Source organism: Emydura macquarii, unplaced genomic scaffold (assembly GCF_026122565.2).
Source record: "Emydura macquarii macquarii isolate MOO-44397 ecotype Brisbane River unplaced genomic scaffold, CSIRO-AGI_Emac_v2 contig_1043, whole genome shotgun sequence".
In the NCBI taxonomy this organism is placed as follows: Eukaryota; Metazoa; Chordata; order Testudines; family Chelidae; genus Emydura; species Emydura macquarii.
In genome coordinates, this window is record NW_027131180.1 from 10,046,341 (window position 1) to 10,067,479 (window position 21,139).

General features: G+C 38.8%; 1 protein-coding gene across 1 annotated transcript in view; it reads right to left on the reverse strand.

Annotated features, from left to right (window-relative positions):
* The window catches only part of LOC137150973 (cilia- and flagella-associated protein 47-like), a 286,880-nt gene that overhangs the window by 241,004 nt on the left and 24,737 nt on the right, over nt 1-21,139 (reverse strand). Inside the window, exon 2 of the mRNA XM_067545102.1 lies at nt 3,580-3,770. Coding sequence (XP_067401203.1) covers nt 3,580-3,770 — 191 coding nt within the window. The remainder of the gene's footprint in view (nt 1-3,579; nt 3,771-21,139) is intronic.

Consider the following 21,139-nt stretch of genomic DNA (forward strand, 5'->3'; position numbering starts at 1 on the left):
TTGCAGCTATGTTTAACTTTCTATTAATTAATTCTTAAAATGGACACCAAATTAGATCTAAATCTTTATTTTTCTAAGAGTGTCAGTTCAGAGCTGGTTTTAAGAAAATAAAGATTATATTTTTAACTTTTAAAATGTATTCAACCATAAGTTTAATAATGCTGGTACTGTAGCTACTAATAAGAATTCTCTTATGGTTAAGTGTCCTTGGTTTGGTCTAAAAATTCATGTATCATGTATTCATATCATGAAAGAAGTTTGATTGCACTTATAATTATGGGCTCAATCTAGCCAAAAAAGTGCATAGCAATATGCACTCCGAAACTGACTCTGCTGAACACTAAACTATTCAGTAGAAAGATTGTCCTGCAGCTCATATCTTCCAAAGTATGAAAGAAAAAAGCAACAGGTGTGTGTCGACAAGTTGGAGTCTCAATGGGAGATGGAGAATTCATGCAAATACGTTTTTCTTTCATGCTCCACCACATCAGAATCTCATCCTCTTTAAAACCAGCACACAAAGGTACTCCAGCTCGAGGAGCAGGGCCAATACACAGGCTGAGCAGACCAATCTCCATTCTTATTTATTGTTTTAAAAGGAAAAAAAACACAGAGGAAATATAGTTCTCAATCACTTTGATTGTTTTATGGTATGGTAAAAAGGAACAAAGTTGAAATTTTGGTGCAGAATATGGCTCTTTATTATTTTTTCTCTGGCTACTCCTGATGGGTACTCTCTAGCTTAAAATAGCCACAGGCCTTTGACTCCCCTATCAATATACAGAGACAGAGACCAATAAATGGCGTAAACAGCTCTCACTGGCCTCAAACAGGACCAGTTCGGTCAGCCAGAGAAAAGCACAACTGTAGTCCCTTTGAAATTATTCCATAGTTGAATGGTGGTCATTAGCTGAAGGAGGACCTACCATATATTGGGAAATACGGTATGGTGTCACTGTTTTAAAAGTCAGCATTTATCTGTGGTAATCACACTATTATGCCTGAGATATTGCAGAATTTCCTTATACATAAAATGGAGTTTAATTTTACTTTTAAAAAACAACTAGGAAATTGCACAAAACAACTACATTAAAGGAACATTATTCAGGTCAAGCTCTAAATGTTAGGAAATGCCGAAATGTAGCCTGGGCAATCTTAATTCTATCCCCTTGTACATATGCATGATCATACATTTATTTCATTACCTGCCCCCTGCTTTGTTCAGGGCTTGATCCAAAGCCCATGGATGTAATTTACAGTCTTTCCATTCACTCCTTTGGGCTTTGGATCAACTTGTCAGCGTACAGGATGATCGGTGCTCAGGAAATCATTCAAGGTTGTGGAACAGATGAGACTGTTGACTGTAGAATCTCTTCCTCATTCACTGAAGACAGTGCAAGGTCATAGTGAATGGGAAAAGGACATTCAGGAAGAGAAAGGAGTGTTGTGTGAGTAAAGAAATTGAATATCACACAGGAGAGGTGGGTTCTAGCTCTGCATCTGTCACAGAGTGCCTATGTGATGCTGGGCAAATCACTTAAACCAAAATTTTCAGAGGTGGCCACTAACTGTGGGTGCCTCATTTTCTGATTGCCCAGCAGGAGACATCTAGGGCCTGATTTCTAGGAGTTCTGAGCATACATAACTGCAACTGAAATCAATGGGTGCTGTGGAAGCTTAGCACTACACCCATTAAGGCAGGTGGGTCTGGGGAAATGAACACAGGATTAGGATTTAAAAGACTCTGACTTCTTATTCTCACTTTGCCACTCTTTCACCGTGCTGCCTTAAGCACGTAACCTTGCCTTTCACTTTCTTCTTCTGTATTCAGAGCAGGGTTGGGGGCCCTGAAGTAAATAAGACCTGTGGCACACATAAAATGAGGAGGACAAAATAAATATTGAACAAACTTGCTTCATCCCCGGTGCAACATCTATCCTGTGCACTGAAGGTAACAGGGGTCCTGTGGGAAATGTAATTAAAATGTGCGGTCCTACAATTAAAGACTGTGTCATAATGCATAAACACAAGAGGGTAGGAAGTAAGGTTGCCCAGACAACCTTAATTCTGACATTTCCCAACTTTTTAGTTGCAAATGTAATAACATTATAGTGTGTGTGTGTGGGGGGGTGTATGTGTATGGGTATTGATATTTTAACATTCATTGGATAGCTTTCAGAACTGGATAAAAACCAAGGGATAAACCAGTCTTTTAGTGATTAGAAGCCCTCTTTTCAGAAGGTGCAGAAAGAAACATCCAACTTTTGTACCATAAGTGAATAGCAAAGTTGGAGATATAACATCTCAGTGCTACATTTTGAGTTTACTAAACATATGTTTTATACAACCTCATGATTTTCCCCCCTAAAATTATTTTGTCTTAATAATAAAACAATTTTGCAAGGAAAAGTGAGTGAAAAGATTGTATAATAAGATGTTTCACTTTCTTTAACTACTTTCAGAACAACCTCCTTGTCTGCTTTCAGTGCTTAACTGTGTTTTCACAATACTATCCTTCTCCAGACAGCTATTGATCATCTTGTGTCTGATCATGTATCCCTTCCCCTTCTCATCCCATCAGATCTCAGTGTGATTTTTTTCTATACTATCACTCTCTATTCTTCCTGAGCAGCTCACACAAAATATGGTATGTGCAGCACTCTCCACTCCTGGTGCAAATATAAAGTAACATATTTACTTCTAATAGAACCTTTAAGTCTTCCGCTTGTCATTTTATGCCTCATCCCTTTCTCTCTTTATCTTTTATTTGAGACATTCTGCAGATGGTCTAAAGCTTGAAAATGTATTCTCTAAAGAAAATACCCAACCCTACAGCTCAAAATTCACTCTTTGACTCTTTGTCTCTCTCACCTATCTTTTTGGACTATCATGTTACACCATAATTGTCCATTATGGGATTTTTTGCAGCAGTTTCCGGAGCATCAGGTGCTGGTCATTGCTGGAGATAAATTATTAGACTAGTTTAATGACTAGACTGATACAGTATGGTAATTACTGTACCCCTCTCTTCCACCATAATTTCTTAGTACTGAATGGTTCAAATATTTAACTTTTGAATACACTATATGTATCTATATTACATATTATTTATAACCTCATATTTCTCTTAAATAATTATTTTTAAAAACTTCTTTTTGGCAGACAAAAATACATGAATATGATCTATACAGTATTTAATTCTATTATCATGCTCCTTAATTCTGACTTCAGCTTTCCTTCCATTGCCAGAAACCTTACATTTAGTATTCAGACTATTCATACTAACCTTTTCTGCCCTAATTGCAATGTAGTGTATGTTAATACGTGTCAATCACAGAAGAAAAATCATTAGGAATGACAGACTAAATAGTTTTTTAGGTGGATAGAAAACAATCAGTAACTCTTTTCTCTAAAGAAGTATTATATTTACATATTGTTTAGACTTTGGGTAACAAGATATAGTCAATATTTATATACTTTTGTTGGTTCTATGATTTATGGATGTTAATTTTAATTTAAAAGGCTGAATCCAATAATCCTGAGTCTTGATTTAACCTTCTAATTGTAAAATGGACTTACTATTGGTATGTCCTGAATCACTGCCTGATAGGCTGGTGTTACAAATTCAAGCTCAGCTTCAGCACTGTCTGTATTCACCACACACTCAATCACGTAGAGCCGGATATCATAGGAAGATTGCAGCAGAATCTGGCAGGGATAGCGACCAGGATATTGTGGCGTAAATTTTATAGGAAGTTCAACTGCAGTATCTTTATTTTGAAAAAAAAAGTATAATTATGTAAAGCATTGCAAAAATATTTAGCAAACAACACAAGTATCTGGAAAGGCATATGAAGTCTGTGGACTGGTCTATACTTACTGGCAAATTTGGCAGCAGTCAACGGGAGATATGTAAGCTACATAGAGGTGGATTTACTAAAACAACTTCCGGCTGATCGAGTGGATCTTCAGTTCCGCTCAATCGAGCCTGATAAATCTATCTGACAGTGGCAAATGTGCTGCCATCAGTGAAGACATACCCTGTATAATGAGACACTTTCTATAGTACACACACCACATGAGTAATTCTGGAATCCCAGAAGTCTTTTTACTTATACATAGTCAAAATTTATTTCGCTAGAGGGAAACTTTTGAATATATTTAAGCTTCCAAACAACATTATTTTGTATAATTTTTTGTTCTGAGTAGGGAAAAATATATTAAAAGATCTATTTACTCCTTACACTTAGAAAAGTTTATTGTGTATGAATTTTTTCCTCAATACTATATATATAGTGACTATCACTTAAAAATATTTGTCCACAATTATCATGCAGTGTTATTTGATATAGACTCATAGACTTTAAGACCAAAAGGGACCATCGTGATCATCTAGTATGACCTCCTGCACATTGTAGGCCAGAGAACCTTACCCACCCACTCCTATAATAGACCCATAATCTCTGGCTGACTTACTGAAGTCCTTAAATCACGATTTTAAGACTTTATGTTACAGAGGATCCTCCATTTACACTAGTTAAAACCTGCAAGTGACCCATACCCCATGCTGCAGATGAAGGCAAAAAGACCCCAGGGTCTCTGCCAATCTGACCTGGGGAAAAATTCCTTCCTGATCGCAAATATGGCAGTCAGTTGGACTCGGAGCCTTTCGGCAAGACCCAACAGCCAGACACTTGGGAAAGAATTCTCTGCAGGAACTCAGAGCCCTCCCCATCTATTGGCCCATCAGTGGCCCTTGGGGATATTTACTACTAGCAGTCGCCAATCGGCTACATGCCCCTGTAGACAGTTTCATCATACCATCCCCTCCATTAACTTATCAAGCTCAGTCTTGAAGCCAGTCAAGACATAACTCAGTATAGAAAATAAGTACAACATTGCAGATGCCATTGATCTCAACAGTCCCCCTGTCATTTACACATCTCTCTGTCTATGATGTCAGCCACCTCCATGATACCATCTCCGCTTTTATGAACCCTGCAAGGGACCCTCTGTGGAAAAGGGGGAGAAGACATGAAGCAAGACAGTGGCTATGAGCAGAAAGAGGTATGATTATTCCCAGGACCAGCCCCCCACAAGCCCTTCAAGGAATTTGCAAAAAAAGTGAATGCAGCCTGCAGCTACAGTAGCTTCTCTGTGGTTCCCCTCTATGCTGAAGAACCCCCCTTCATGAGCACTTCCAAGGGTAGCTACCAATACAGAAAGACCTAGATGGAGTGGAGAGCAGTGCAGTGCAGAGGCACAGAATTTCCACACCGATAGAACTGGGATCCACAGGGTTTGAGGACACCACCACCCACTTTGTTCCACAAGAGAGGACATACCCTCCACTCTCCCCTCCACTGGGCTATTGTGTGGAAAGCGGACAACCAGTCTCAATGTGTGATAATTATTTTAAAATGATCTTTTAATGGCAACTACTGAGTTTTTAAAATGCAATCAATCTTCATTTACAATGCTGCTCTCTTTCACAAATGATGTTGCCTACTTATTCAATTCTTACCCTCTAAAAATTATACAGCAAACTAATACTTCTCTGTTGCTTTACTGTGTTCCAAAGTTGATACTTCTCTTGTCTATACCCTCCAATATTTTATAAAAATAGCTCAAGTTCAAAGGATGAATAATATAGCATTACATTATGAACCTTTCAACATTATTAGACTATCAAAATTATTATAGATTGCACCTCAGGTTCAACCTTCTTTGAAATAAATTAGTTTGTTCTCTCAAAAAGACAAGATTAATGACCTGCTCATTTATGAATTATTACCCTTTTTCTGTTTTGTCACCAAATTATTATCCCCAACAGCTATCTTCCACAAAAATGTCCCAGGTTTGTCAGTTATGCAAGTAATAAAACTCCCTCTTTTATTCCTAATTCATAAATGTATTTCCTGCAAATTTGACTGTAACCCTATTTGGTCAGTCAATTTGTGAGACCACCTAAAGGATATTCAAACCAGTATACATATCTAAATAATTAGTGATATATTTCAAGTACTTGCAGTACTTCAAGGTTAGATGAAGTGTCTATCCTCACATAGTCTAGTTATTGTCAATGTACTGTAGTATATTTTGTATGGATTGGAAGCGCCAAAATATTTTATAGTACTAGAAGACATTTTAGTGGAGAAGGGCAAAAACTGGTGAAGATTTTACCTGCTTTAATCAGAAGAACAAAAATGGTGACAGTATCATAATGATTAGCCATGAATAGCAATAGTTAGTTTTAAGTTTAAGGTTTCTGATAAGTAGTAATTAATGATAGTTTAGAGTAAGTATTAATTAGAAATCCAAAATGGTGGCCAATTATGTCATCAGTCAGAGAAGGAAAAGACATAAAATGGAGGTATTAAGAAACTGACCAATAGCAGGAAGGTACGATGGTGTGAAATAAAGGTCACTCCTAATACCTGAAGGGAGGGGTCCATAAGTAAGCTAAGGAGGTGTCAAGTTTGGAGTAAACTAGTAAAGCTAATTAACACATCAGGTAGCTGATTGGTTAAAAATTATATCAACTTGGAGGAGAAGCAGGAGAAGGTCCGAGTTTGAGGTGAACAAGGTAAAACTAATTAGCAGTTAGCATAGTGGGCAGTTGATTGGTTCAAAATGATCTCACCCGAGTGAGAAGAACATATTGACTGATATTAAGAAAGCAACCAATCAGCAAGGATTTGTAAAGGTCAGAAAAACTGTATATAAGGCAGAGAGCTGACATGCATGGACATGGGAGATCGTGACTGCTGGAGAAGACCTTAGAAGACGACCTGGGCAGCAACAGAACAGCAGGGGAAGACCTGGCAATAGGACAGCAGCAAAACTGCTTTCTGACAGAGCAGAAGGAACTCAGATGAATCAGAGGGATTAAATCAAGAAGGAGAAAATATGATTTGTCTTTAATAATAAGGAATGTATGGGAATGACTGTAAATAAAGTTGGATGTCTGTGGAGTGAATGATCTCCCCACCCATTCTATGATTGCCTGGCCATCACTCATAGCATGTTAGTTCGTTTATAATAGTATTAGTAGTATTGGTAAGTATATTATTGTAATGTTACTGTATGCATGTATGTATTGCTTGCCACATTGTGATAAGTTTAATATTGCAGTGTGCTAAAGATATATACAAATGTATGTTGTATTTCCTTATGTTATATGCTGCTACATTGTATATTTGTTATGCCCTGTGGCAATTCATAACATCGTAGTTTATGGTAAAGGACTACTGTAAGCTGTTATGAATGCTGTATTGAAACTTTAGAAGTTTATGTTATATGTAATGGTACTATATATAGTTTACAGTGTTTTGTATGGTCTTAAGTGACTTATTTCTATGTTTTCCTGTACTGATTTTCAATTTAAAAATAATTGTATTAGAATTAGTAGTTAATAAAGAGACATTTGTTTTAGATAGTAAATTCTTCTAAGTGTCAATACTTTGAGCAGAGGGCTGTATCCGTTCCCCTCAAGGGTAAACTGAGGCAGGCAGGTCTAGGGAGTTTTTCTATGATTGGAAATAAAAACTCCTGATAAAATCCTTGTAAATCCCCTAGGGCAGACCACTGTAATTACCTGATTACAGAAGTAAGGATGGAGAGTAGTATTGTTAGTATACCAAAGCCAGCACAGGGCCTTGTAGATCCCAGAGTTTTAGGATAACATAGGAATAGATAATCTGAATAACAATAAGCAACTAAAAGGAAAGTAAGGAAACGTGTAATATTTATATCATATCATCAAGTACTTTACTCCCTAGAAAATTATTTAAGTGAGACTAGATCTTCAAGTCAAAACTACTTTCTAAAAATCTTTTGAGATATATGAAGTTGTTCCCTTCTGCCGAATGCTACTTTCAATGCATGCAGTAAGATAACCAGGACTTAAGGTTTTCTCAAACCAAAATGTTTTTCTTCTTTCTGTCTCTAGCACTATAATAAATGCAAGTGCCTTTGCAAAGATTAGTCTCGGAATTAACTCAAGTTTCCTGAAAATCATCCACAGGGTTGCGACAGAGGCAACCAGGGCAGTAGTTGAGAGCACATATGGGAATGTGGAGATCGTGGGCAGCCCCCAGGCCACCTCCTCACAGCAGGACCTGGACTATGATTCCCTGGAGGTGAATGATGACCCCAACCTTCACCCTGGACCGAACGAGAAGCAAAGAATACCAGCAATAGTGGGTGTGGTTTCTCCAAGTGGGGATTTTTCTTTTGCAGGGACTGTGTGCATGGATAGTGTGGGGTAGGAAGGCTGGGTACTCAGAGCTCCCCAACCCGATGGCTGGGAGAAGACTGAAAAAAACAGTGTGGAGGAGGTGAGAATTTTTCCCTGTAGTTTCAGGGCCCAAATGGAAAGCCCTGCCTAAATTTGAAATTCGTATCACCCTCCCACCACAGAAAAAGTTTAACACATTTTTAAGAAGGGACTAACCTTCAAGAGTGATTTTAGAAAAGGATATATTATGCACTGGTAACTTTGAGACTTATGGATGCTTTTGTAAATCAAGTTAAATTTCACCAATTTCTTGAAAAAGTCAAAGTAATGACTCTCTTTTAACTTGTGTAAAATTAAACATATATTTCATCCTATATTGATTTCATTATGGTAAATTTACTTTAATATGTTCTCCGCTTGTCGTTCTGTCCATATGTGTAATTTATGATCCACTTAATGTAATTTCTAAAAAAAAAAAAAAAAAAAAAAAAAAAAAAAAAAAAGCAGCTTACTTTAAGATCATGTTTTACAGCCATAAAACATGGACAAAGGATGTTTTCTTTTCATCTAGATATAATTTTATAATGCGAATAATGCCCTTAAGGACATACAGGATGTACTGCACAGATTCTGCCATTTTGGAACAGCAACTTTTGAAACCTTCACATTTTGGGATGATTACATCAAAATGGTTAACATCATAATGTGTTTCATCAGAGCAGAATGTGAAAGCAACTGGGATCTGCATTGTGCGGTGGTTGTAGAGATGCTGCCATTATTTTTTTGCCTTTAACCACACCAACTATGTCTGTTGGGTATCTGTGTACTTCAATGATTTGAAGCTTCTGCCAGATCATGCCCCTGAAGTTCATAAGCAGTTTGTGCAAGGAATCATGCTTTGGGTAGAAATAAATTCAGCAAAATCTGGACAGACACAGCAGTTGAACAAACAGTAAACTGTGATAGGAAAGTAAAAAGGAGTGTAGGGGGTTTAACTTTGAAACCAGGAGTCTTGGCTAGCTGGTTCATCACTGCTCACATGTGCTCAGCTATTACAACTTCCAGGAAGGTTACATGTAATACGGTAGACTCAGATGTTTCACAACAAAAACACATAAAGGCTGCGCCATGTCAGATGTGACATGATGAAGGAGATGTAAATAAGTTTGTTCACACAACCACTGACTCCATAACAAACTCATTTGATTTGAATGCTGACTTGACAGCACTCACCAACATTGCCACTGGCATTGCTGAACCCACAGAGGTTGCCACTAAGCTCGCTACTCCAAATGATAGAGCAGTGTTTCTCAATTGGTGTTCCGCGGAACCCTGGGGTTCCCGGGAACACTGTTAGGGTTCCGCGAGCAGCTGTTCTCCGCGCCGCCAAAAAAGGGAAGATGTCTCGGATTTTCCGGCGGAGGGTATCTAGTGTAAGTGTAATTTAAGTAAGAAATGCTGACCTTTACTTAATTCGACATTTGAAGACTGTTAAGAATATGGGGGGTTCCGCAATTATTTATGGAGTTCAAAAGGGTTCCGTGGCCAAATTTAATTGAGAAACACTGTGATAGAGGAATCAAAGCAATGAAACAGTTTGTGAAGCCAGATTAAATTCAAATACCACTGGATTCTTTGAAACAATGCACAAGCTCAGCAACAGGACAGTTGCATCTCTAAGCAAGAAAATCAAATTGAATGTTAGTAGACAAGTGACTATCAATGCAGAAAGGGAGTTGTTTCACTATCGAGTAGTACCTGCACAAACAAGTGAGACTGATCTGAAGAAACTGTTCAGACATGAGTTTTGTACAGTCCATATGTTCTAGCATACTCTGATAGTACCCTGAACAAAACCACAAAGGGTAAGGTATTGCCTGAATTAGGAAAAGAAACAGAGTCAGTGTTTCAACTGCCAGCATCCAATAGCTCAGACAGTGGATGGCATGGCTATTATACAAATAGTTGGGCAAATAGGTGCAACTAGCTTTGCAGAACTTGCTGAACTGGACTTCAGAGTAGTACACCAACTTCTACAGAGTAATGAGACAATAAAATTGTAGACATTGTCGTATTCAATATGGTGTCTAACATTCAAATAGAGTTTTTAAGTGTGCATAAAGGCAATCCTCTCAAAGTATTGAAGTAAAAATCCATGGTCCACAGACACTTATCCCAATGTAACGGAATATGTTCATTGGAAATCCAAAGAATAAACCACATATGGTAAAGTTTTTGTCAGAATTATGGTGTGATATAGGCAGAAACTCTACTTGCCCAGATCAGAAAACAGTTATTACAGATGGATTCAAGGACAGCCTTATTGCTTGCATGGTCATTTCTGATGAAGTTATAGACCAAGAAGATCTATTCTTGTTGCACAAAGATGCAGATACTTGGCTTCTATGTCATGTTGCATATGCTTCACAAGAATGTCTTTGTGTAGTAGTGTGTTATTTCCAGACATTGTCATTTCTCTGTATACATTTTATTCACAAGTTGGAAACAAGTTGAACTTTGGTTTTATATTGGGGTGAAAGAAATCCAGGTTTATACCAACCGACATCACAACAGCAGAACTTGGCCAACAACTATGCAGAATGTTGACAGCAGTAAACATATTGACTGGGTGTGATTCAACCAGCAGTCTAGCAAAAACTGACAAACTAAAACCCTGAAAGCATATCAGGAAGAATCCACACAAATTTAGAAGCCTTGCTAATTTTGGTATTATGGTGGATATACTTCCTTCACAGTTAAAATTAGTAGAGATTCTGATAACCCTTCTCTATGGCTCAACGGTTAAATCGGTGTATTAAATGGTGTGCAATATAAGCTTTTCTGTCAAAAGTAGGCCAGAAATGAAGACTTGTCCTCAATTTATGATAGTCTTCCGCAACATACCAACCAGTTCCTTATTGGGAAGCATGCCATGGAGGCTCAGCCTGACATCTTTTCCCTTGTCCAATGGAAATTACTGGAATCACAATAACGATGGACAGATTTTTCCAACATTAATGACAAATCCCTGATAATGAATGACTCCTGGATCCCACTACATGTGGGTGTAAAAAAGACAAGTAATAGTGTAACTGCAGTTGTTCAAGACAGAACATGGCATGAAGAACGTGGCATGCACACAGGCTTGTTTGTGTACTGGTGGTGAGGACTGTTATAATCCTCTTGAAGTCGCCAGTGTGGATCCAGATGAATTTGGGACTAGACACGTAGCATATGGCAAATATATTGAAAAAGCCTAGACAGACATATATACTGTCATACTGACTGTTGCTGAGAAGTCCATTGGCTATTAGTGTTTTGCTAGCATCAGAGTGTGCAATAATATCCCTGGCTTCTATTATAATGAATGTGCTATTTAAAACTTTTGTATCAATGAATAAACTGTTCACTTATCAATACAAAACACATGGCCAATATTCTGTAAATAATGAGTCCTATTAATAATTTGTGTCAAACAAACCATATGAATGAGTAGATTTTGTTTTTGTCTTTTAAAATAAATTGTTTAAATCCCATTTTATTGGCCCTTTTTCCTTTCAAACTTGTCTTGACAACGTCAGTATGTTTTTGTGGCCTTTACACTTACACTAAAGGCTGTTTTGACATGGGTACAAAAACCTTGCATTGGCATACCTTGCTACCACTTTACAAACACTACATCCATCCTAGACAAATACCTATCAAAATAACGCTTATCAAAATGACACAATGTTTGCTACATTACCAAAATTTCCAGTCTGGGCTCCCAGACTACTGGACTGATGCCACCAGTATTGACAATACAAAACTTTCAAAAATCATGAATCGGGCCCACCAAAATCATGAGAGGCTTAAAAATTGAATTTTTTAAAAAAGTTATGTTTGGGGTCCTTTTATTTGTCTTCTGTACACTCAGATCACATTGTCGAGCTTTTCACTGTAACCACAAGGGCTAGGCACTTACATTTTTTAAAAAAATGAAAGCTGAGATTTTCATGTAATCATCACTTGTCTCCAGGAGTTGGGGCTTTAAGGGAAACAACAAAAATCATGAGACCCATGATAAGTTCTTAAAAGTTGGTAATACTGAGTGCTTAATTTGTATAGGGTGAGCAAGAATATTGTAATGCGAGGATAGCTTAGCATGACAAGGCTGGGCCCTAAAATCCATGGAAGGCTTTATGAGCATTAACAGGCCCTTTGTGGGCCAGGCTTGGAAATATTTTTAAAAGGCTAAGAGAAACTAACCTCTCTGGGTCTAGAAAGACCCTGGTAGTATCAACATCAACCATCTAACCACAAGGCCAGTTTTAGACTAGCTATAGGGCAGCTTTTGCCAAAACAACTAGCCACAAGGCCAGCATTAAAGGTCAGCTTCTGCTATTGAAGATTAATGTCAGCTTATTGGGTGGTCTCTAGCTAATTGCCAATAGACTAACAGAAAACAAGTATTAAGGTCCAATCCCTAAGGGGATTGAGATATACATCATTTTTTGCTAAGTAAAGCTTATTGTAAGGCTTAGGGGAAAAGGGGTATATTAGGGACCCCCGGGAGCCACCCTGCTTGAGACTCTCTGTGCATCTGTCGAGGCGCTAGCGAATGCCCCGGGTTGGTTGGTTCCCTGGTGGCAACTCGTCTTACAGGGTGAAACATGGGTCTCCTCACCCTCATGCTGGTAAGTGCTTTCTTCCCCTCTTGGGAGGCATGGGGTGTAGCCACGATACCCTACGGCCTGTAATCTCCATACAGATGGCCCCCAAGCAATCCTTGTAGTTGGCACTATCTGCGTATTCCTGATAGCTTGGTCTGTAGTAATTTGGCTTTTCTGTAAGTACTATCACTCCCATGTTTAAACATCAATGAGCCCCCAGGCAGTCCTTGTGATAGGTGTCCTAGTGGCGTCTATAACTGCTTGGGCGATAGTGGCCTGGCTTCTCTGCAAAATCTGTAAAGCCTTATAACTTCTGTACTTAAATAAACTGCTTGCTTGGAGCACTTCTTTGTCCCGTCTGTTCCTTTCCGCCGCTGAGATCTAAAAATACGAACCCTCCGTCTTGGCGGAGCACAATTTGCAACATCTGTTTCACCACTAAGCACGTCTCCAGGATTAACAACAACAACATTGATCTTTTGTCTCAATTTTAGGTGAAGAGATTTCAAGACTTCATTCCAGGAGCCAGCTAGGAGCTCAGTGCTTCGCAAAAAACATCTGGCGATTTAGTTCTTAACCATTTGTAGATTACTGCAAGGACATATAGAATCAAGGGAATGTACTTAACTTCAGTTAGGGTGGGCCTTCCCAGAATTCAGCACATTCCAGGGAGCAGGTTAAATTAGCCTGATGACAGCCCTTCCTCAAGTGGTATGGATTACAAAAGAAAGGTTGACCTGTACATGTTTTTGTTGGATAGTTTCCCTGATGTGTTACAGTCTACTTAAATCACATTCCTAGTCTATTGTTTTTCTTTCTGTGGTGTCTAGGATGATGCCTTTACAAAGCATAGACATGGAAATTTACTCAAGCCTTCCTCACTATTCAATATGAACAGTTACTTACATTTATTAAATGTTATCAAACTGTCAGTCCTCAGGGGTAAAGATAATTTTATGACACACAATGTGGCTTTGGGCAGGCTACTTAACCTTTCCTCTTTCTCCCTTTTCCTATCCATGAGATGTGAATAATCTTTATCTACATTATAGGACTGCTGTTAGGCTGTTGTCTAGAGAAGTGCTGGTCCCTCAGTGGCTGTGTTAGAGCACAGCCCTAATGGGTGAAGGCCGGCAGACAGGCAGGGCCCCCCATCCTGCACACTCCCAAACTGCCTGCACAACTCCACATTCTTCACTGCTCCACTCCCCATATTCTGTAGCTTTGCACCAGAAAATGTTATAAGAAACAAAGCATTATGAGCCACTTGTGTTAAGGGGGTGGAGTATCAGGAACCCCTGACTAAATAACCCAATATTTTGCTTTCCTTTGATCACACTCAGAGCCAATGTTTAGGAAATGGTTGTGGAGAACATGTCACAGTTATGTTACTCAAACTAGAGTCTTTCATCTTTCTACTATTAATGCTCATTTCCTTGACAATACTTCAAAAATAAAATCAGAGTCTACATGTGAACTAAGCCCTTTAAATTATCAGTTCTTAAACCAGAAACTTGGGTCACAGGGCAAACCCTCCAAAAGGAACTCCTTCAGAATGCAGACAGCGAACATTTAATGTGCAAAACACATATTCTCTGAAAGACAAGGGTATGGCACAAACTCACAGTACATGGGTGTTGCTGAGGTTCAATAGTTACAGCACTTCTAGTCACCCAGTTTAACAGTGATGACAGACGGCCTGCAAGCACTCTAATTTCAACAGAGCCTAGTCTTTCTGCACATGAGCCTTTCAGTCTCTTTGACTCAGCAGTTTTGGTTGACCTGACTTGAAGTTCTAAATTTAACCCTCAATAACTACGATAAGAGTCAGCAAACTCTGCAGTATTTCTCCTAAGTTTATTGTTGACAAGAAGTGACGTTTCTGGAAGCTTATTTTAGTCTTTTCCTTTTAAAAAAAGTATCTAAATTTAGTACTTATGAAACTTTGCTGGAATAACCTCTACTTAATCCCATGACAAAGATAGGAGAGAGAAAAAGGAGCAATACAAGCTTCTCTACGCTGCCATACCTATGCCACACTGTGATCTAGTGGGCTCCCCTCTAAAGGCAGTTGTGTCCAGGCTCAGTCAATCCTTTCTGATACTACCAACAATTCTATCAATGTGAGGTGGCTATCTGCCCACTATGAATTAGTCCAAGATCATCAATTCATTTCACAAAAGACACCAAATAGACATCAGATTGGGGGAGGGAGGAGAAGCACAGATGTTTCAGTCCTGGATTCTGCAAGCTCTTACACAGTGAACAATGTGATGTGAATGGTGGTTGTGCTCAAGTATAGTAATGAGCTTACTAATGTGGGTTCAAATAAGCTTAAGAATATTAGTGCCTATAGTTTCAAGAGCTCAACACCCAACAGCTTACACTTGTACACATACAAAAGCAGTCAGATTTTCAGAAGTTCTCATTTCAATTGGAGCTCCTGGGTGGTGAGAACTTTGGCCACTTCATGTAGGTGCCTAAATGGGAGCTGAGCCCTTTTGAAATTCTGGACAAAAATGTATATACTCAGCTCGGTTGAAAATCTGATGCTAGGTATACTCCTATGGCACTGAGCAGAATTAAGTCTCAAGTCTTATTTTCAAGTAAGAAGGGTAAAATGAGATGGGGCAGCGGGTCAGACATGGATATTTCCAAGGAAATGTGCTTAAGAGCAATTCTCATCACATGCATGGGAATTTTAGCCATGTTTTTTATTCTTTGGTCTTACACCTGCTAGTAGTCTGAGACCAATAGTAACTAGTGAGTATCCTTCTATCTTTCACAGCATTATCTCTGCAAAACCCTATGATAGAAGACTAGCAAGCATGGCTTCATCATGCAAAATTTTTTATTTTGGAGCATCCCTGAAAAGCCAGGGAGAAATGGTATGAGCTTTAGCATGGTTTTAACCTGTAGAACAACTTCTGTTGTATAATATCTAGGGCAAGAGATAGAAAAGGAAAAGGCAGCAGGTAAAACTGCTTTGAGGTTCTCTCATTTACCTTCAAAAGTTATGGGAAGTTACAGAGTCTTTTATAATTATCGTTTTCAGAATGTTGGGACTAAAGAAAATGAACTCTCCCCCCCAATAGCCATACATTGCTAACTGGTTCTGAGGCCTGTGTAGCAGGTCAGGTACCAAGCCTGGATGTCAACATTGCAATTTTATAGCCCAAGCCTCACAAGCCTGAGTCAGCTGACACAGGCCAGTTGCAGGTGTTTTACTGCAGTGTAGACATACACTGAGGGGGTTGCAATCTGTAGCAGCAAGATTGGCTTTTGGTCCCCCCCTTCTTTTGCTCAGTTTTTTTTGTTTGTTTGGGTTTTTTCTTTTGCTGTTTACATAGCCCAGCCCCAAAGGCAGGGCAGGGTGCTCCTTGATTGCCCCAAGGCTGTCTTAGTTGTAAGCTACAGACATTCCCTTAACGGGGCAGTGCACCCCACCATACTTCTATTGCAATAAAAATATTAAATTATATATAAAAATATTCTGAGAATTTTGCAAACTTTCCACCCAGAGTTGGTTTTATCCAATCTAATTACACTACTAGTAGGGTACACTCTTTGTTTCTCAAACTGAATAGTGACAGAACCTTAATAAACAGTAATTAGCGAGCAACACAAGCCATTAGTTCTATGCTCTTCTTAATCCTTTGAAACTGACAGTATAAAAACATCCTGAACACTTCTTTATGTTTACAGCCAGTGTCTTGACATGCTGAATCTGGTGTGAACTAATTGTATGGCAAACAGCATTATTATCTAAGTAAACCGTTAACTTTGTTAGTGTCATAGTAAAGAACCAAAACTACAGTCTCACTTAATGGCCAGCTTTAAAAACACTGTTCAACAATTCAGGTCCAAAGTTTGATTTATTCTTCCTTGAAATAATAATTCAATGGAAAATGTTCTCTGAATTATAAATAGTCATCATCAAAAAAGTTACACTGTTTTATGTCTGACCATATACATTTTTGTCCTAACGCAGCAGAATCAGACATCAAATACGAATAAATTAACAAACCATTTTCAGAGTTCCATTGACAGCACTGATGGTGGTGGTACGCAAATAAAGAATTGAACAAAGCAGAATTATGATGATTTGTGCTCACGTAGTTAAAAAAATTGCTCAACGAAAAAGGAGCAAACAGCAAGAATAGTGCTTGAAGCTTTTCTGAGGTTGGAAAGTAAACTCAAAAAGAAAAAACTATTTAAAAAAGCACTTATGCACACAGAAACCAGGGACTATATTAAACAGTTTAGCATTAAAATACTCAAGATCTGCATGGCCTCTTATGGAAATCTTCTCTGCTGGGCTGAGAAGAACAGCAATTATATATTCATCTAATCAAAATATTATCTTTATCTTGCTCAAGTACAAATCTAATTTTAGAACAAATTAATGGAAAAATCTTCAGAAAACCTATTATCTGTTTATTTAAGAAAGGAAAATAATCTGCAAAGCATGTTTTTTTACTATATTTATCTTATCAGATCCAGTGATGAAATGTAATTGTTTAATCAGAACCAGGAGATCACTTGAGAAAAGTTTTGGAAAGGAAGTACTTTTTGTTTCCTAAACTGATTTAAAGTTCAAAGTGGTACTAAAACAATTCAGATGATAACTATGTTACTCACTTATAACTGGAACTTTTCAAATAGCCTTTTCCACAACATCCACATTTGTGGTGTTTGTACCCCATACCACAGAAACTCAGGAGCCAGTTAGGTATTATAATTCAAATGGAAGCCAGGCGCTACAGCACTAAGATAATATAGCACAATGGTTCTCCCTATGTTTTACCTTTCCAAAAACTTGTTCAGTATTTCTAAGTCTGCCTGCAAAAAAATTTGAAAACAAGTGGGTAGTATTTCCAACATATCAAAGAGACTCACTGGGAGATCTTCAGTTACATGTGAATAAACTTGTTTTCTCCTTCATAAGTCACCCACCACAGATTTTCACCTCTAGGAAACTGGGGAAAAAGGAATCTGCACAGGAAAGAGAGCTGTGGATTGGAGAAAGTGATATTGGAGTGGTAATCTCTCAAACTACGTATTTGATATAAGTAGGTAAAAGTCAATAATACTTTGAAAATATTTGCACAGAGTTAGAACTTCACAACAAAGTAAGAAGAGTGGGTTCTTGAGTTACTGGTCCTAATAGTGTGACAAGAGGAACCATGAGGATGACACAAGGACCCTGAAATTTAAGAAGGAAGAGTAGAGAATTAACACAGAAAATAAAGTCCTCCAAATGTGGCACCGATGTTCTTATTAGAGGCTCTTCTCATAATCAAATCAAGGAAAAGGACTCAGAACCAAGACTAAAGAATGCAGTAAGCACTTGAGTAGATATCAGCACTGATGGAACCAAATAAGAGTGTTGAGTCTATCTTTTATTGCATTGAAACAAATGAATTTAATGTTACTGACAATAAGCTTAGAAGCAGACTATGCCAAGAGATGACAAGTGCCAGCTAGTAATTTCTGTAGTAAACAATGGTACAGATTTCTTCATCTTCCACAGCTTTAGAATTTATGACTTCGGGACAGAAGTGCTCTTTGAATACAGAAACAATCCTAACAGTTGTTTTAGCATAAGTTCAAGATTTTTACACAAAGACAGCCAGAGAAAACTGAGTACATTTACAGTAAAAAAATCATCAGAAGAGAGCGGATAACTCCAAATACTTCTCCCAGTACTTTTACAGAAAAACTTTTTACCCGTTCACTGAAAAGATAAATCAGACCTCTTATACTGGACATTCTTTAAAAACATAGCAGGCAGTCTACATTGGTAAATCTGGTCAGGCGTAACTATAGAACTCTGTTATTAATTTTTTATAAAGAATCTAAATTAGATATCAAGATGTAATACGTCTTTCATTTTAAGAACAATTTTTCAGTGCACTATATTTCTGCATTTCCATCTCCTGCTGGACAATTTTAATGCTGAAACAGTTCCCAGAAAAACATTTTACAACTCTGCAGTTCAAAATGTAAAATGTTTTCTCTTCCATTTGCCTATTTGGGTTTTTATTTCCAACTTTACAGGAGATACTAGACAAAGAGAAAACATTCAAGCAGATGTGTAAGTAGGAGTGAAGAGGACTTAGAGCATATCTGACTTAGATAAGCAAGTCCACCACTGTACGGGTGGAAAATGAGAGATGTGTGCTGTGGTGAGGGGCTATGTGTTTTGGGGGTTATTGTATATGCTGATTTTGTTGAGTCTGGTGGTTGTGTTGATTTGTGTGTAGGGGATGTTGTCTGGTGGACCTGATCACCAGCCAGGGACAAAAATCCATGTCCAGTTCCATTTGTAGCCTTTTCCTCAGAGCTCAGTTTGTTCTTTAATACACACACAAAAGGAAATACAAAACAACCACCACCAAAGTCATAGCTCTGTTCTTAATTCAGACTGTGGGGCCTTCCTGTACGTAGAGGGGATGGACCTTCCCCAACCTAGCAGTGCCTGCTTGCACTCTCACAGACGTCTGCTGCAGCCACAGGAGACTGGATCTCCTGGTTCCAACCTTGCTTGTGGAATTTGTGCTCTCCTTTATATACTCCAGCTGGGTGTCAGACCTAATCATTACCAGCTGTTCAGTTGGGTCAGCTGATTCCCAGCACCTGGCTGGTGGGCTTCCCTCCAGAACAGGGTTAGCTGTTCCCTACCCACCTAGCTATTGAAGGGAGACTTGTCCTGTTACAAGGAGTTATACTGGGAGATTTGTGCTGATTTGTGCAGGTGATGAATGAGGGATGCATGCTGCAGTGATGGGATGTTTGTGTTTGGGATGATTGTGTCTACTGGTCACATAGGCCACAGAGGGCCACGGCCTCACCACTTTTTGGCCAGGCCAAACCAGAGCAGCACTGCAAACCCAAGTATAAGATTGCAATGCCACTCACCCAGATTTGCCCTGGATGCATGGAGAGGTGGCAGGGCCAAATCTGAGTGAATGACATTGCAATCCTGACACTCCAGATCACAGCACCACTCAGGTTTGAGCTGACCAAAAAGTTAACCAGCCATGGCCCAAGTGACCCCCCCACATCTGCAGACTACATGACTAACGTACACAATAACCCCAAACGTTCAGATTTGGAGGGAGTGGATTTAAGAGATCCTGGGTCCAGAAGTCAGGCTGCTGGAGGGATGTGCCCTAGAATAAAAGAGGAAGGTCAGGCAGAGAAGGGGGAGTAATTCTATGATTCATCCACTGTAAGTGGCAAACCACAGCCTCTGGTTGGTTGTGTTTTTGTGGGGATGGTGGTGTTGATTAGTGTTGTGGGAGGTTGTGGTGGGAGAATTGTGCTGATTTGTGGGGGTGCCAGATGGGCCAAGTAATCCACCATATGTGCTGTCTCCCCCATACACCCAATGACATTGTTGTATCCATGTTAGCTGTAATGTAAGGGTGATTGACTGAGTTACCTCTGCTATCACAATGATCTTGGACTGTTGGCGTGACACAGATGCCTGCCTTACTGTAGCTGCACACCTCAAGGTGTAATTTGTAAAGTCAAAATGACTGAGAATTTAAAAACCTGATGGTAACAGACCACAATTTCCAGTGATGACTCAACCTGATGATATTCTGAACAAAAAGAGCTCTTAATCATGCTTGTGGCTGTTTCCAACACTTCATAAAAAACAACAAGAGTTCTGTGGCACTTTAAAGACTAACATTTAATTTTTGCAGGCATAAGCTTTCGTGAGACTCAGCTCACTTTGTCAGATGCAGAGGAAGTGAGCTAAGTCTCACGAAAGCCTATGCTTACAAAAATTAAATTTTTGTAATTAAATTTAACAATTAAATTTGTTAGTCTTTAAAGTGCCACAGAACTCTCGTTGTTTTTGCTGTATACAGACTAACACGGCTACCCCTCTGGAACAACACTTCATACTGACTCAGACATTTTAGGCTTCAGCATGACATAACAAATGACATTTCTGGAGTCTTATTATATAGATCAGTAGTATCAACCTACTACTGTCCTTTGCTCAGTTCAGATGTGACCCTATATTTCAAATGTTGGCACCACTTCCATGTAATGTAAAAGGCTGTTGTCTGTGGTAGGAGTTCAAGTTCTTTGGAGGTAAATTACTGTGTTCAGGAGAGAGTTTGCACCAAAACAGAACAAAAAAGTGCCCTCTGCAGTGTTTGTTTGGTACTCTAAAGTACCTGTGAACCAACAAATATAAACATGTATCCATCCCCAACCTATCAAGCTT